General features: G+C 54.8%; 1 protein-coding gene across 5 annotated transcripts; it reads left to right on the top strand.

Moving 5' to 3' along the window:
* The first annotated feature begins 780 nt into the window (after nucleotides 1–780).
* NCKIPSD (NCK interacting protein with SH3 domain) lies at nucleotides 781–13,117 on the top strand. Of its 5 annotated transcripts, none has more exons than XM_033206480.1 (13): nucleotides 781–1,066; nucleotides 3,660–3,769; nucleotides 4,105–4,309; nucleotides 4,522–4,612; nucleotides 4,872–5,365; nucleotides 6,425–6,595; nucleotides 6,767–6,853; nucleotides 6,941–7,079; nucleotides 7,196–7,276; nucleotides 7,470–7,598; nucleotides 7,684–7,776; nucleotides 7,917–8,089; nucleotides 12,213–13,117. In XM_033206480.1, the coding sequence occupies exons 1-13, from the start codon at nucleotides 896–898 to the stop codon at nucleotides 12,414–12,416; spliced, it is 2,148 nt and encodes a 715-aa protein (XP_033062371.1). In that variant the 5' UTR covers nucleotides 781–895; the 3' UTR covers nucleotides 12,417–13,117. The 5 variants fall into 5 exon arrangements, with proteins under 5 accessions (XP_033062371.1, XP_033062363.1, XP_033062374.1 ...); XM_033206472.1 differs by having other exon boundaries at nucleotides 4,501–4,612; XM_033206502.1 differs by having other exon boundaries at nucleotides 787–1,066; nucleotides 3,633–3,769; nucleotides 4,501–4,612; nucleotides 12,213–13,101.
* Nucleotides 13,118–17,204: the final 4,087 nt, after the last annotated feature.

Here is a 17,204-nt window from a genome sequence, read left to right as displayed (position 1 = left end):
CACTCCCTCTTTCAGCCCTTCTGTATGCTCTCAGGGGCATTGCAAATCTTAAGTCCTATAAAGACAATAAAACACAGCACGACGATAGCGATTGATAGTGGTGGGAGCTTGATGGACTATAGGAGAGGGAAGGGAAGAGTGTTCCAGGTAGAGGGAACCGAATATACAAAGGCCCAATATAGAGAAAAGCAGCCATGGCTGATGAGAGAGGAGGAGCAGGTGTGAGGAGCAAAGATGCGAGGGCTTTAGATAGGGAATAGCACTACCTGGTTTCTGTTTTTAATGGCCCCCTTTTCCCCACACTTGCTCCCCACTGGCCACCACCGGCACTCGGTGAAGAAGAGAGGTGGTGAGGCCTAGACACACCGACAGCCGGGCCCCGCGGGGGCTTCCAAGTTTCAGATCAGCAAGATCGTCCTTTCGAGGTAAAGTCGCTGTCCTTGCAGTTAATAGATGGGACCCCACTCCCCCAGGGCGGCGGGGGCGCACCCACTACGGGCAGAGCGCCCTTTTCACCGTGAGATAGGACGGGACGCAGCGTTCGGACTGAAGCGCGGAAAGGGAGCAGAGGGCTGGACGGGTGAAGCTGAGGCCGGATGAAGAGTGAGGGTGCGGGGTTCGGGGATGAGGCGCCTGGAGCCAGGTGGGGACCAGAACCAGAGTAGACAGCGAGCTGTCGACGCCCGCCCCGCCGCACCTCTTGGGGCCGCGCGGGGGCGCTGCTCTCCGATGCGTGGAACGATACAGCCCGGGGCGGGGCTTCGGCTGACGGGCGGGCGCGCGCGCGCCTGCGTGGTGTGTCACGGGGCGGGGCGAGCGCGGCGCGGCGCTCCCGGCCTGGCGTTGTGGCTCCGCAGCCCCTGCCACCATACCTGCACCTGCCCTGCCCGGCCCCATGTACCGCGCGCTGTACGCCTTCCGCTCGGCGGAGCCCAACGCGCTGGCGTTCGCCGCCGGCGAGACCTTCCTGGTGCTGGAGCGAAGCAGCGCGCACTGGTGGCTGGCAGCGCGGGCGCGCAGTGGTGAGACCGGCTACGTGCCTCCAGCCTACCTGCGCCGCCTGCAGGTGAGTGCGCCCCTCCCCGCCCGGCCTCCGCGCCCCTGCGGCAGGACCCCTTTACAGCCGTGCGGAACCGACCCAGGAACCCCACCCGTTCCGGGACCCGAGGCCAAGACCTCTATCAGGGAGGGAGTTTGAGAACCTGACCCTGAGACCCGCGGACCCACGGGGACTGAGACCCCTTGCCAAGAGTCAGCATCACCCACAAAAGACCAGGCCCTTGACAGCCCAATTCCGATCGACCAAAAGCCTAACTCTGGGACTGAGATTCGTCAGGACCTCAGACCTTTCAGTATCGAGTGCGCTATCCGAATGGCGACCCTGAGCCGCACCGAATCCTGGCCAATTATTCAAATCCCTGAGACCCCAGACCCTGAGACCCCGATGCCCTTTCTCTGGATTCCTAGGACCCCACAACCAACCTGCCTCCCTCCCTCCCTTCCTTCTCCCCCCACTCCCCCCCCCACACCTTGCCCCCCGTTGGAGCCACCACTGAAACCTGGACCACCTTGGACACCACCTGTTTCCCCAACCATCCTCCAGGTCCTCAACCCCCTAACTTGGACCCTAGAGCTATAGACATCTCCATCCCCTATGTGACACCCAAGCTTTGGTAATGTCTTTCACTAGCCTGTGCTCAGCCACCCTCTAAGCTCTTAAGTCTCTCCCAACCTTATTTGAACCAAGGACCCATGCCCCTTTTGACACTGTCTGGCACTGCTCCCTCCACTCCCCAACTCTGACTTCTCAAACTGTCTTCCTTTGAAAGTGAGGGGCTCCATCCCTTCTTGTCCCCAGCCTGGAGTGAGGACTGCTCCCATTGTGACGAAGTGAGTTCTTATAGCTTCCCCTGGTCTGACCGTGGCCCCATTTCCTTCCAGTGGAAGCTGCAGTCCCAGTTCCTGTTTCCCTAAGAGTAGCCCTGCTGCGGGGGTTGGGGTGTGGTATCTCCAGCTGGTCTATTCTGACCACGGGGGAAGAAGGGCCCAGAGCTGCCGGGCCTGTGCCAGACACCCCCGCCCCGTCCTAGTCGCTATCCTTTAGGAAACATCCTGTCCCAGCCCGGTTCAGGACAGAAATAACGGGATAAATTTGGAAGTGTCATCTGGTCTTACCAGGGAGGATGGGCCCTGGGGGCCTAGGGGCTTCCTCATAGACCCTTGGCGTGATCCCATCTAGGATTGCCAGGGTGGGAGTGGGGGCTGTGGACACCATGGCTGCTGTGTGTCAGACCCAGTAAGTGTGTCAGACCCAACCTCTTTGGGAATGGGGTCTCATTGAAGGTCTCTGAGGAAAGTCCTGTCTCTTCCCCTACTGGGCATAGCTCAAGGACCTGTGAGTCCCCTGTCCCCAGCCAGGACCAGTGGGGCAAGGTATTTGGGTGGGCAGAGAGGCTACCATCTTCTCTGTCACTGTCTCTCAGTTTCTTTCTGCGTGTCTCTGTCTGGATTGCTGTGACTCTGTGCCTCTGCCTGTGTCGTTCCGACTCCACCTATGTGTGTTTTTGTTTCTTCCTCCAGCTCTCCCCACACTCTGGCTCTGGCTCTCAGTTTCTTTCTGCATTGTTTTCCTCTCAGTTCCTCTCTGAGCTCCTCTCTTTCCCCATTCCTTTCTCTCTCTCTCTCTGTCTCTCTCTGTGTCTCTTTCTCTTTCTGTACCCCATCTCCTCTCCCTGCACTCTGGCACACCTCATACCACCTGGAGGGCTTTGCTGACTTCTGTGCCTGCCTGTCTGTCCCCAACAGGGAAGCTTCTCAAACCCATGGTGGAGTGAATTCATCTCGGCTCTGGGGCTCCTGTGTAGCCTGATGGACTACGTGTACCAAGGCCAGGGGGGTGCTGGGGGTAGCTGGTTTGATAGCTGCTACCCCATACCCCCCATGCCAGATAGGCGGAGTAGACTGGACCCCTGGGATGTTGGGGATGGCAATAAGAGCCTGGGGCAGGGGCTAGGCCCCTCTCTCATGTTTATCTTTTGCCACAAACACAGAACTGCTTCCCAGGGCAGGTCTGGAAGCTTGCTGAGACACCCTGTGGGGATGAGGGCCAGCAGCAGGGTTAGGGAGGGTAAGTCCCTTTGACCCTTTCTCAGCACCCAGGGCTTACAGAGGACTCTTAGGACAGGGCTGTTCTGGGGTGTGACCTTGGTTTTGTGGAAGATCAGCAAGATGCAGAGTGATGTATTAAGGATTCCAGATACTGGAGGCTTCCTGTTTGGCATCTCAACCTGGGCTCTGAGCCAAGACCAGGGATAGACTAGGTATGCGCTCTTGGCTGCAAGCTGGGAGTCCCTGGGCTATGTTTTTGCTTTAGACCTCTGATTTTCAGAAACATCTTAGCCAAGAGCCTTGCTGTGGGGTAAAATCCTGATCGGGACGTAATATGTAATGTGGCAGCATGGGGGTCACCTGTGCCTCAGCTCCCTGAGTGATGCGGTTTGAGAACCCAGTTCCATATTCTGGTTCAACTTTCTGTGCTATGTCTAGCATTCAAGGCTTTAGCTGTATTGGTTCTTTGCCCTGGGTTTTATCTTGGGCTAGGTCTGGGCTGAGCACCTCCATTTGGCCTTCAGGTCTAACTGCTGTCCCCTGCCCCCCAGGGCCTGGAGCAGGATGTCCTCCAGGCCATTGACCGGGCCATCGAGGCTGTACACAACACAGCCATGCGGGATGGTGGCAAGTACAGCCTGGAACAGCGTGGAGTCCTCCAGTGAGTGTTGGGGGGAGTGGAGTGGGACCTCCCGGTGAGCATGGTGGGGTCAGGTTCTTCAGTGAGTGTCATGGGAAATGCAAGGGTTGGCAGGGGTAGTCGGGGAGTGGCACCTCCCAGTGAGCATGGTGGGGTCGGGTCCTTCAGTGAGCACCAGGAGTGTGCAGAGTGCAGGACTAAGGATAGTATAGGGTACTGCAGGCTGGGGTGGAGCATGGAGGAGATAGGGGTGTCTGAGGGGCCTGGGCTGTGGGGTCCCAGCATCCCACAGGGGCATATGAGGACTTTGAGGTGTGAGATGCAACCCCCCAATAGCCTCCCTGTCCCTCCATCAGGAAGCTGATCCACCACCGGAAAGAGACCCTGTCACGCAGAGGCCCCTCAGCCTCCAGTGTTGCAGTTATGACCCCATCAACCAGTGACCACCACTTGGATGCTGCTGTGGCCAGGCAGCCCAATGGGGTGTGTCGAGCTGGGTTCGAGCGGCAGCACAGCCTACCCAGTTCTGAGCATCTTGGGGCAGATGGAGGCCTCTACCAGGTGTGTGGTGAGGGCATTCTGGAGAAGGGAGGTGGGTGGGGCTTAAGGCTTCATCCAGAGGCTCAAGGGGTCCACTCAGGAGTGACGCAGCCCAGAGCCATAGTCCCGCCCACACCCAGGGCTCAGGGCCCGAGCCTGGCTGCCACCCTAGATGTCAGTCTGTCCTCCCAGATCCTACTTCCATCTTCCAGATCCCACTTCCATCTTCCCAGATCCCACCACAGCCTCGCCGAGCAGCACCCGCTACACCTCCCCCACCAGTGAAGCGCCGAGACCGAGAGGCCCTGATGGCCTCTGGGAGTGGTAAGAAGGGTTAGGGGGATTCAGGTGGAGGCACCCTATGCTTGAAATGGTTGTTCTGCCTGTGTCAGGGAGATGGAGGCCCTAAGCTTGGGAGGAGGGCAGGACTCCCATGTTGGGGCAATTAGGGGCTCTGGGCTTTGTGAGGAGACAGTGCCTAGCAGAGAAACTAGCTCCTGTATTGGGGGAAGGGGATCTGGGCTGTGAAGGGTATGGTTTTCCAGGGGGCTGCCGTGGCACAGCTTCTACTCACTGCTTGCAGGTGGCCACAACACCAGGCCCTCCGGGGGTAACTCTGTATCCAGCGGCTCCTCAGTCAGCAGCACCTCCCTGGACACGCTCTATACCGGCTCCAGCCCATCTGAGCCGGGTTCCAGCTGCTCACCCACACCCCCACCTGTGCCCCGCCGAGGCACCCACACCACTGTGTCCCAAGCCCAGCCCCCTCCCTCCAAGGCATCAGCACCTGAACCCCCTGCAGAAGAAGAGCTGGCAGCTGGTACAACCTCAGCCTCTGATGACCTGGAAGCCCTGGGTACACTGAGCCTGGGGGCCACAGAGGAGAAGGCAGCAGCTGAGGCGGCTGTGCCCAGGACCATTGGGGCCGAGCTGATGGAGCTGGTGCGGAGAAACACTGGCCTGAGCCACGAATTATGCCGGGTGGCCATTGGTGTCATAGTGGGCCACATCCAGGCTTCCGTGCCGGCCAGCTCACCTGTCATGGAGCAGGTCCTCCTCTCACTCGTAGAGGGCAAGGTGAGGGTGGACGACACAGCAGGGCCACCCTGCTACCCACCCTGTTCCCACCGTCACACACTGTCCAGCCTGTACATTACAGGTATTTCTCAAGCTCTGGCTCTGAGCTCTTATTGTGCTGGGCACTGGGGACATTGAGCTGATTTCTGAAGCAGAAAGGAAGGACAAGCATTCCAGGCAGATGCGCAGCCTGGACAAGGGCCACAAGGCAAGACTGAGCCTGGCTTGTGGGAGGAAGTAGAACAAGGCCTGCAGGGCTGGAACACAGGGAGTGAGGGAGTGGGTGCTGTAAGAGGAGGTGAGACCTGGGGCAGGTGACAGATGAGACCAGATGCGGGTGACCATGAGTTCTGTCTGGCTGCAGGGAAGGAATGGACACAGGGCATGGGTGAGGGCAGTGCCTTGCTGACCTTGGCAGTAAGAGACATGGGTGCTGGGAGAGCTGTGATGAAGTCCTAGCTGCTGACTTGGACGAGAGGGAGTGAGGTGTGTGGGCATCATGGGATGGGTGGGATCCTTGGCACTCACGAGCAGGATGGGGGCGGTGAGCCCAGCATACATGATTGGGGTCAGACAAACCAAAGGTCCCTCTTTAGGGCTCCGTGATTCCTCTTACACTTCTAGTTTGGGTGTTGGGGAGTGGGCCAAGGGGCTTGGCTATGCTGGGTACAACAGCCAGTTCCTGGTCAGCAGGGTTCAAGGAAAATGTGGCAAGTTGGTAGATGACAGGCCTGTGCCGTTTTGTGTGGAATGGGAGAGTGAGGTCTCAGAGTCACATTCTGGCAGTGACAGAGTTCATGGCCCTCCTAGTTGGGGATGTTTATCCAGGTCTGGGATGAGAGGCGAGCTGTTGAAAACCCCCCTACAGATGAGTATTCTGTTGACTCCTGTCCTGGGAGGTCATCAAGACCGGAGTTGAGCCCCCTGTCCAGTGTGGCCCAGGAGGGACTTGAGTTCATGGAGTATAGGTCCACAGGTGGACTCTCCAGGCCTTGGAGGCTTCCCGGAGATGGTAAGGGCAGGAAGTGTGCTGAGTCATGCCTTGCCCTCTCCCCTTAGGATCTCAGCATGGCCCTGCCCTCAGGGCAGGTCTGCCATGACCAGCAGAGACTGGAAGTGATCTTTGCAGATCTGGCTCGACGGAAGGACGACGCCCAGCAGCGCAGCTGGGCACTGTATGAGGACGAGGGTGTCATCTGCTGCTACCTGGAGGAGCTGCTGCATATTCTGGTAAGGGTAGGGGCCCACACACACACCCCACATGGGAAACAGTGGTCCCTGCCCTGTAGCATCCCTCACAGTGTTAGGAGTCTCCCCTACACATATGTGCTCAGCCCTCTCTTGTGTGGCCGCACAGCTCTGCTCATGCTGGCTGACACTCTCACTTTCTCATTTCTCTAGACTGATGCAGACCCTGAAGTTTGCAAGAAAATGTGCAAGAGAAACGAGTTCGAGTCTGTCCTGGCCTTGGTGGCCTATTACCAAATGGTATGTGCAGGATGGAGGGGAGGGGTAATGGAGAGACCTAGGTAGTGGGGGAGTTTCAGGCACTGAGCATGCAGGGTTCCCTGCCAGGAACACCGAGCATCGTTGCGGCTGCTGCTTCTCAAGTGCTTTGGCGCCATGTGCAGCCTGGATGCAGCCATCATCTCCACGCTTGTGTCATCTGTGCTGCCTGTGGAGCTGGCGAGGGACATGCAGACAGACACGCAGGGTGAGGCTGGAGGGCGGAGTGGGAGGGAACTTCCTGCCATCTGGAGGGTGTTCCTGCCATCTGCTGGGATTTCCTGCCATCTTTGGGGACTCTGACTGCCTCCCTTGTCCCCCCAGACCACCAGAAACTCTGTTACTCTGCCCTCATCCTGGCAATGGTCTTCTCCATGGGAGAGGCAGTGCCCTATGCACACTATGGTAAGAATGCAGTCGCCGACCAGCTGATCACAGGTCCTAAGCCAGTGCCCATTGCCCAAAGGCCTGGGACCTGCTGACTCTACAGCCTAGCAGGGATAGGCTATCCCCAAGGCTCATAGAAAGCCAGGAAGGGTGGGTGGTGCGGGGGTCGGGGGAGAATGGGGCTGCAGACTTCTGTGCACCTCTCTCGCAGAGCACCTGGGCACGCCTTTCGCCCAGTTCCTACTGAGCATCGTCGAGGACGGGCTGCCCTTGGACACCACAGAGCAGCTGCCAGACCTCTGTGTGAACCTGCTTCTGGCTCTCAACCTGCACCTGCCAGGTGGGGTGGGGCCTGGCCGGGTGGTGGCTGAGCACATGAGTGCTCTCAGGCTCAGCACCCTGTCTATACCCATGTCCTTCCTTAGCCCCTGACCAGAATGTCATCATGGCTGCCCTGAGCAAACACGCCAATGTCAAGATCTTCTCCGAGAAGCTGTTGTTGCTCCTGAACAGAGGGGGTGAGGGCTCAGGAATCTGCGCGGGTACCACTTCGATGCCCTGTGACTCCATGACCCCTGCCATGACTCCCGTAACCCCCTGGGGTGACTCTGGGACCCCCACAAGGTCCACCCTGACCGCTGTGACCCCTGCCTCCTAGATGACCCTGTGCGCATCTTCAGACATGAGCCACAGCCGCCACACTCTGTCCTCAAGTTTCTGCAGGATGTGTTTGGCAGCCCGGCCACAGCTGCCATCTTCTACCACACAGACATGATGGCTCTCATTGACATCACTGTGCGGCACATCGCAGACCTGTCACCGGGAGACAAGGTGCCTGGAGGTGGCTGCAGCAGGGAGGGTCACTGTGTGGAAACTGAAACAAAATGGTGGGGGTCATGACATTGAGTGGAGATGAGGGGGCACAGTCACTGCTGGAGCCAGGTAGGTGAAGGAGGCCACGATAGGTGCACCAAGACCCAAAGGAGCCAGCCATGAGGTGATCTGGAGGTGATGTGACTGGAGGAGGCTGGAGAGGAGGGAGTGGTGGGAGATGAGGCATGGAGGATGGAGTTTACACAAAGCCTCGGAGACTGCTGCAGGAGGTCGTGATCTCAGGAACGGGGAATGTGATGTAATTAACATCCCACATGGAATCTGAACTGCGTGCCAGCAGAGTGGAAGCCAGCCAGCGGGGAAGCAGCCGCAGTGGTCCAGGTGGCATGGATGGGGTGGGGACGGGATAGGCCATGGCAGTGGTAAGAAGAGGCCAGCTGTAGAGTGTTTAGTAAGTGGATCTGGCAGGGCTTGCCACTTGACTTATCTTGAGCAGCTAGATGGATGAAGTGCTGATTTTTGAAGTTGGGGAGGCTGGGAGAACTTCTTGGGGGAAGAGAGAGAGTTGTGTTTTGAATGTGTCAAGAGTGGGGAAATAACCTACTATATATCAAGGTACCGAAGGCATCAGGGAGGCAGTGGGGAATGAGTTGAGACTAGAGAGACATTTTGGAGTTGTCTATGCAGAGATATGATGGGAAGCCTGTGACAGTGTGATTGCCTCAGAAATGAGATAGATAGGTGAGCAGGAAGCTTGGGCTGCAGTCCTGGGCACAACTGAAACAACTAGGGAGAAACCCAGGAAGAGAACCAAGAAAGCAGGAGCCCAAAGCCCCGTGTTTAGAGGAAGATGATCAGCCATCTCTACACCGTTAGGAGCCTGAGCGAGACTGGGGTTGGCCATTGGATTCACCACACAGAGGTCAGTGGTGCCTGACAAGCAGTGTCAGTGGGGTGCAAGGAGGAGAGTCAGAATGAAAGTTTGAGAGAACTTGAAGTTATTGGGGAGTAGAAATGAGGGGAGGGTTGGAAGCAGTAAATGGAGACAACTCTTGTGAATTTTTTGTGAAGGGGAAGAGAAAAATAGGAGGGAGGTTGCTGGAGGGAGATGGCATGGGGATAGGGAGAGTTTTGTTTGTTTGTTTGTTTGTTTTTTGAGATGGAGTCTCCCTCTGTTGCCAAGGCTGGAGTATAGTGGCGTAATCCTGGCTCATTGTAACCTCCGCCTCCTGGGTTCAAGTGATTGTCCCCACCTCAGCCTCCCAAGTTGCTGGGATTACAGGCACCCACTACCACACCCAGCTAATTTTTATATTTTAGTAGAGATGGGGTTTCGCCATGTTGGCTAGACTGGTCTTGAACTCCTGACCTCATGCGATCCACCTGCCTCAGCCTCCCAAAGTGTTGGGATTACAGGTGTGAGCCACCGCGCCTGGCCAGGGAGAGTGTTTTGAAGATGGGGGATGTTGGCCAGGTGCAGTGGCTCATGCCTGTAATCCCAGCACTTTGGGAGGCTGAGGTGGGTGGATCACTTGAGGTCAGGAATTGGAGACCAGCCTGGCCAACATGGTCTCTACTAAAAATACAAAATACGAAAAATACAAAAATTAGCTGGGCGTGGTGGTGGGAGCCTGTAATCCCAGCTACTTGGGAGGCTGAGGCAGGAGAATTGCTTGAACCCGGAAGGCGGAGGTTGCTGTGAACTAAGATCACACCACTGCACTCCAGCCTGAGCGACAGATGGGGGATGTTGGCCGGGTGCAGTGGCTCACGCCTATAATCCCAGCAGTTTGGGAGGCCAAAGCAGGAGGACCACTTGAGTCCGTGAGTTCAAGATCAGCCTGGGCAACATAATGAGACCTCTGTATAGCCTGAGGACCACAGTAAAAAATAAAATTAGCTGGGCATGGTGGTATGCACTTGTAATTCCAACTACTTTGGAGGCTGAAGTGGGAAGATTATTTGAGCCCAGGAGGTCAAGGCTGCAGTGAGCCATGATTGTGTCATTGCACTCCAGCCTGGGCAACAGAGCCAGATCTTGTCTCTTTAAAAAACAAAGATGGCCGGGCACGGTGGCTCAAGCCTGTAATCCCAGCACTTTGGGAGGCCGAGACGGGCGGATCACGAGGTCAGGAGATCGAGACCATCCTGGCTAATACGGTGAAACCCCGTTTCTACTAAAAAATACAAAAAAAACTAGCCGGGCGACGTGGCGGGCGCCTGTAGTCCCAGCTACTCGGGAGGCTGAGACAGGAGAATGGCGTGAACCCGGGAGGCGGAGCTTGCAGTGAGCTGAGATCCGGCCACTGCACTCCAGCCCGGGCGGCAGAGCAAGACTCCGTCTCAAAAAAAAAAAAAAAAAAAAAAAAACAAAGACAAAAATGGTAGGGATGATGGTGCATGTTCTGAGCCAGAGGGAATGGTCCAGCAAGCACAGAGAGATAGGTGGCGTGTTGGAGATGGTGAGCCACCACAGGAGTCAAGTGGGTGGGGCAGGAGAGGGAGTCCAGGTCCAGGCCCACATGGACAGGAGCTAGGGCCGCTCATTCTGGTAGGGATAGGTGAGATGTGGGTACTGAGGGGAAAGACAGGTTTCTGCAAGATTTCTTCTGTATTCTCTATGAAGCACAAAGCCAGCTGACCAGGTAGGTAGGTTTCGAAGACAGAGAGGGTGGGTATTATTGCTACTCTAGGGGAGAGTGACACAACAGAGAAAAGCAGCGGGAGGCCTAGGCAGTGCTGCGTGTCCATTTGAGGTTTGTGGTGGTGAATGACATTCAGGCCTGCACATGGCTCTGCATTTGTCTATAGCTTAGACACTGGCATTTGATGTGCAGGCACCTCGGTATGACTCCCAGGGCTGGGACTTAGCAGGGTGTGCTGCCTAAAGGAGGTTTTGGTATTATTCCTCTAAGTAAAGGTAAAGAGAGAAATGAGGGATGTTGAGGGAAGCAGACATAGTGCTAGGTCAAATTAATGGATTGGGGGTCTCTGTAAGAACAAGCTGTCAAGTCATAAGGGCTGGCCGGGCGCAGTGGTTCACGCCTGTAATCCCAGCACTTTGGGAGGCCGAGGTGGGCGGATCACTTGAGGTCTGGAGTTTGAGGCCAGCCTGGCCAACATGGCGAAACCCTGTCTCTTCTAAAAAAAAATACAAAAATTAGCTGAGCAGTTTGGCGCATGCCTGTAATCCCAGCTATTTGGGAGGCTGAGGCAGGAGAATCGCTTGAACCCAGGGGGCAGAGGTTGCAGTGAGCCGAGATTGTACCACTGCACTCCAGCCTGGGTGACAGCATGAGACCCTGTCTCAAAAAAAAAAAAAAAATATATATATATATATATATAAAATACACACACACACACACACATACATATATAATAAGGGCTGTTGGAACTGGTTCAGCCAGAGGTGCTGGGAGTATAGATTGGAGGAGAGGCTGTTAGAGATGAATTCGGGGCATATGTAGGAGGTAGGATGGCCAGGTCTTAGACATGGCTTGAATATGAGATATGTGGGAGACAAGAAGAAAGAGGACATCATATTTCAGGCCTGTGCTTTTGAATCGACAACAGTGCTCTTTCTAAAGGTAAGAACATGAGAAATCCTTCAGCTCTGGGAGGATGGGAAAGATCATGAGTTTGATCGTGGATATGTGGATTTGAGGTCTGTGAGATGTGCAGGAGATGACAAGTGAGCAGTTGAATATTCTCGTCTGGAGCTCACAGGGGAGCTCTAGGTGAGAGGTGTGAGAGTGGGTCACTATTTGAAGCTGGGAATGTGCACGAGATCTTCCAGGGCAAGAGAGGATAGGATGAGAAGCAGAGGGCCTCTGACTGACAGACAGAGGCATCTTGAGGGACCAGCTTCAAAGGATGGGCAGGACTTCCCTGGGCAGGCCTCATACCTGGGGCTGTCGGTGGCTGGGATGATTCATTTATTCACTTACTCAAAAACTATTGAAGACCAATTCTGCGCCAGGTATATTGTGGGTGCTGGGGATGCAGCCCTGATATTTAGGTCCACAGCCCTGGGGTCTGTGGGACAGTGGGGTCCTGTCCCTGACCAGTGGTGGTTGCAGTACTTCCCTGGGGTCCCTGAGCTGGCCTGCTCTTCCCACAGCTGCGCATGGAGTACCTCTCCCTGATGCATGCTGTAGTCCGCACCACACCCTACCTGCAGCACCGCCACCGGCTACCCGACCTGCAGGCCGTACTGCGACGCATCCTGAATGAGGAGGAGACCTCACCCCAGTGCCAGATGGACCGCATGATTGTCCGAGAGATGTGCAAGGAATTCCCGGTGCTGGGGGAGGCTCCCAGCTAGCACCTTGCTGTCCTCCCTTCCCTGCAGCTCCAGTCAGTGTGCAGGGGACTCAGGGGCTTGGCCCTAAGAATGTTTTGCACTGACAGTGGGAGGGGATAAGGTGGCAGAAGGAACCTGAGCAGGACCCCCCACCTGAAGTAGAACGTATGAGAGGGGCCAAGTGTAGGATTGGGGACCATGGTCTGGGAGCTGTTCTGGGGCAGGGGGAATATGCAAGCTAAAACTCCTCTATACCCTGGTAGGCTTCCTTTTCAGCATGCCCCCCTCTTAACCCCACACCCACGTGTACACTCAGAGTCCTGCTGCTGCTCCAGGCTGGACCAGACCCCCGTCCCCACCCCTCCTGGTCTGTATCCTGGGCCTCAGCAAGCCATGCCCCTGGGGTGAAGGGAGGCATCTCCCACCAGCTCTATTCTTTGCCTTAGCTTTGCAGTGAGTGCTGCTCATGTGCTCCCCTCTACCCCCACATGGGGGTCGCTGCCCTTCACTCCTACCCCCAGAGGCCTTGGCCAAGCTGCTGCTTTGAAAGCGGGATCTTGGAGACAGGCCATCTATCCCAGAGCCTTATGGAACAGGATGATGGCACTGAGAAAGCCAATGACCGAATCTCTTCTCTCTGTAAAAATGTAGACTGAAAAGCCATGTGTATTTTCCTATGTGCTGTAGCTCTCCTTTGGAAATAAATCACAGGCATCTGGAAACAGGCTTCCCTGTATGATCTTGGAAGACAGTGGGAGAGGATGGGCATAAGTACTGGGGCCTCAGGACCCCATCACTGCAGCTTGCACTGACTTCTCCAGCCTGAGGAGGTGATGGACCCTGACAGGCCTGGCCTTCAAGGTCCTTTGAGCCCAGTTCCGGCCTCTCTTTCCTGAGCTCCCACTTCTCCCGGACCCCAGCCACAGCCAAGTGCCCCCCAGTGGCCCATTTGCAGGTGTCTGCATCTCCAGGCTTCACTTACACACTTACACACTTACATCTTTCTTTTTCTCTCTCTTTTTTTTTTTTTTTTTTTTTTTTGAGACAGGGTCTCACTCTGTTACCCAGGCTCACTGTAGCCTTGACCTCCCAGGCTCAAGTGATCCTCCTGCCTCAGCTTCCTGAGTAGCTGAAACTACAGTAGTCACCATGCCCAGCTAATTTAAAGGTTTTTTTGGTAGAGACAGGGTCCTACTGTGTTGCTCAGGCTGGTCTCGATCACCTCAGTTCTGGTGATCCTCCTGCCTTGGCCTCCCAAAGTACTGGGATTATAGGCATGACCCATTGCACCGGTCCACTTACATCTTTCACTTACATCTTTTGCTTTGCTTTGAATACCGGTACTGTCCCCCTGTTGAAACCCTATTGTTCTTCATAATTGTTCTCAAATGAAGCAGGCCCCTACCTACCCCCAGCCCTGGCCTCTGTGAATGTTTGGACCTGTCCAGCCCTATTTTCTTCCCCCATTTGTCCTTGTTTCCCCAAGATCACCTCATCTTACAACCTCAGCAGAGATTTGGTAATCATGGTAGGGCAGAAAGAGGGTCTTAACAAGCATGGGGAGACCATCCTGGCGAACACTGTGAAACCCCGTCTCTACTAAAAAAATACAAAAAACTAGCCGGGCGAGGTGGCGGGCGTCTGTAGTCCCAGCTACTCGGGAGGCTGAGGCAGGAGAATGGCGTGAACCCGGGAGGCGGAGCTTGCAGTGAGCTGAGATCCGGCCACTGCACTCCAGCCCCAGCGACAGAGCAAGACTCCGTCTCAAAAAAAAAAAAACAAGCATGGGGTTAGGTCTCCATTACTGTTTTAGAGGAACTCAGGGCCAAAATTTGGGAAATTTCTTCGTTCTTGTGGGCTCCTGAGTTAGCAAAGAAGTTCTCGCCATAAGTCTGGGAGCAGAGTCAGAAACCCACAGGCAGACAACAGTCAGAAGTGTTTTTGTTTCTGTTTTCTAGATTGAGTCTCGCTATCTTTTCAAGGCTGATGTCCAACTCCTGGGCTTAAGCAGTCCTCCCACTTCACCTTCCCGAGCAGCTGGGACTACAGGCACACACCACTGTGCTTCACACAGAAGTGGTTTTCATCAGTTCCCTTTATTTTTTACAAAAACCAAACTCCTCATTCATCAGATGGTTCCACACATCAGGAATCACTGACGCTGCTTATTCTTTCTCATTGGGGTGCTGAAAACAGAGGGCAGTTATCCTTCCAAAAAGAAGGTAAAGCAGCACAGGGAGGCAAGGGCTAAGGATGGGACTCCCCAGCAAGAGGCTCTCAGAAGTTGAGGCAGGAACATTCCATAGGAAACCCATGGGAGCAAAGTATGGGGCCTGGTGGGGGACGCCCTGCTCACCGCTGACTCTGTCAGAAGGCCAGGTGCACAGGCTCACACGGACCTGAGGAGGGGTTGACAGTGTTTGGCCCCCAGTAAAGCTCTGTGGGACACAACCTGATTACTAACTTTTTTTTTTTTTCTTATTGAGACGGAGTTTTGCTCTTGTCCCCCAGGCTGGAATGCAATGGCGTGATCTTGGCTCACTGCAACCTCTGCCTCCCGGGTTCAAGCGATGATTCCCCTGCCTCAGCCTCCCGAGTAGCTGGGATTACAGGTGCCCACCATCACATCCAACTAATTTTTGTATTTTTAGTAGAGATGGGGTTTCACCATGTTGGTCAGGCTGGTCTCGAACTCCTGATCTCAGACGATCCACCTGTCTCAGCCTCTCAAAGTGCTGGGATTACAGGCCCAGCCCCTCTTTTTTTTTTTTTTTTTTTTTTTGAGACAGAGTCTTGTTCTGTGGCTCAGGCTGGAGTGCAGTGGCATGATCTTGGCTCACTGCAACCCTTGCCTCCTGGGTTCAAGCAATTCTTCCTGCCTCAGCCTCCCCAGTAGCTGGGATTACAGGTGCCTGCCACCCCACCCGGCTAATTCCTGCATTTTTAGTAGAGATGGAATTTCGCCATGTTGGCCAGGCTGGTCTTGAACTCCTGACCTCAAGTGACCCACTCGCCTCCGTCTCCCAAAATTCTGGGATTACAGGCATCAGCCACCATGCCCGACCTGGTTACTACTGTTAACCCTGGAGACATTTGGCCTCCCTTTTCATTTCCAGAGTTGATGACACTGACTTCCAGTCACAACTCCTTTCTCACTGCGGTGCGGAAGGTAGGGAAGTATTCTCATGAGATAGTGTATTTCAGTAGAAAGCACAGGTCCTCAGGAAGCTGAGACAGGGACATTGGACAGCCTCTGTGACTTGCCGTGTTTCCTGTCATGATGCACACACAAACCTTGTGGGAACGGTAGGACTGTATTGTGCCATCAGTCCCAGTGCTGGCACCTAGGTCAAACAAGGTATGCCCCCATGGCAGAAGCCTCTACTCACTTCTGCCCAAGGTGGGCCCTGGCACCTGTTTGTAAGAGAAGCAGAAGCCCCAGCTGATGAAGTTACATAAATGCTGACTCCTGGTAGCAAGCATGCTCTGAGGGACTCCAGGGCCTCTTCAGCAAACACCCTGTGGTGGCCTCACAACACAAAATTACAACCAAAGGCAGATTATGATTAGCCAGAGAAGTCCTCTTGGGGAGGGAACTGTCTTTGATAGAACACATCTATGGCTGCATGGAAGGTTGGTAGATGTGATATGTGGCTAGGCAGTAGGAAGGGCAATGAGAGAGAGCATTAAGCCACCCCAAGAAAGGGGAGTGTTTGGGTAGAGTTGAGACGAACTCAAATTTTGGGGGACAGTGAGGGGGTTTGGGCTGACTTCTGGGTCAGAAATTTCTGAAGCTACAGCTAGGAATGGGCGTGTAAGTGTGCGGGTGGCTCACGCCTGTAATGGCAGCATTTTGCGAGGCCGTGGCGGGAAAATCGCTTGAGCCCAGGAGTTTGAGACCAACCTGGACAGCATAGGAAGACCCCATCCCTACAAAAAATACAAAAATTAGCTGGATGTGGTGGCCCGCACCTGTAGTCCCAGCTACTCGGGAGGCTGAGGTGGAAGAATCACTTATGCTCAGGAGCAATCGCACCACTGCACTCCAGCCTGGGTGAGAGTGAGACCCAAAAACAAAAAACAAAAAACAAAAAAAATGTGCTGGCACCGTGTCTCTGGCACATGTGCTGAGCCATAAGCTGCACAAGCATAATGCAAACCCCAGGATGAGGGGTCAAGTAATTCTGCCTCAGCCTCCTGAGTAGCTGGGATTACAGGCACACACCACCACACCCAGCTAATTTTTGTATTTTTAATAGAGACAAGTTTCTCCATGTTGGCCAGGCTGGTCTCAAACTCCTGACCTTGCGTGATCCACCCGCCTCGGCTTCTCCAAGTGCTGGGATTACAGGCGTGAGCCACCGCGCCCGGTGTATCCACCCACTGTTGATGGCCTTTCAGTTGTTTCCAATTTTTGTCTATTGCAAATACTGCTGCCAGCAGCACTGTTGTACATGTCTTCACGTTGCTCGTATGCATTATTTTTGGAGGATATATTCCCAAATAAAGAGTGGAATTTTAGGGTCACAGGCAGATACTGCCAAATAGGTTTCCAAAGTAGTTGTACCCAATGTATGCTCCTTCAGTAGTGTCAGAGAGTTCAAGCTTTCCCTGTCTTTCCCAAAACTTGGTATTGTCAAGTCATTTTTATTTTAGCTATTCTGGTAGAATAGCTCCCCCCGCCTCCACCTCCCCTGCATTTTTTTTGGAGGTAAAGTCTTGTTCTGTTGCCCTGGCTGGAGTACAGTGATGCAATCTTAGCTCACTGCATCCTCCATCACCTGGGTTCAAGTGATTCTCTTGCCTCAG

This window comes from Trachypithecus francoisi, unplaced genomic scaffold (assembly GCF_009764315.1).
Source record: "Trachypithecus francoisi isolate TF-2019V2 unplaced genomic scaffold, Tfra_2.0 Lachesis_group0, whole genome shotgun sequence".
Taxonomy (NCBI): domain Eukaryota; kingdom Metazoa; phylum Chordata; class Mammalia; order Primates; family Cercopithecidae; genus Trachypithecus; species Trachypithecus francoisi.
Note: the sequence above shows the minus strand (reverse complement) of the source record. Positions and strands in the feature narration are given on the sequence as shown.

What these genes read in the sequence shown, in the direction of transcription:
- NCKIPSD (XM_033206472.1), top strand. Translation starts at nt 896, where the DNA reads ATGTACCGCGCGCTGTACGCCTTCCGCTCGGCGGAGCCCAACGCGCTG. An exon ending in TCTCACTCGTAGAGGGCAAG is followed by an intron (nt 5,366 to 6,424) that starts GTGAGGGTGGAC and finishes CTCTCCCCTTAG; the next exon opens with GATCTCAGCATGGCCCTGCC. An exon ending in AGGAGCTGCTGCATATTCTG is followed by an intron (nt 6,596 to 6,766) that starts GTAAGGGTAGGG and finishes TCATTTCTCTAG; the next exon opens with ACTGATGCAGACCCTGAAGT.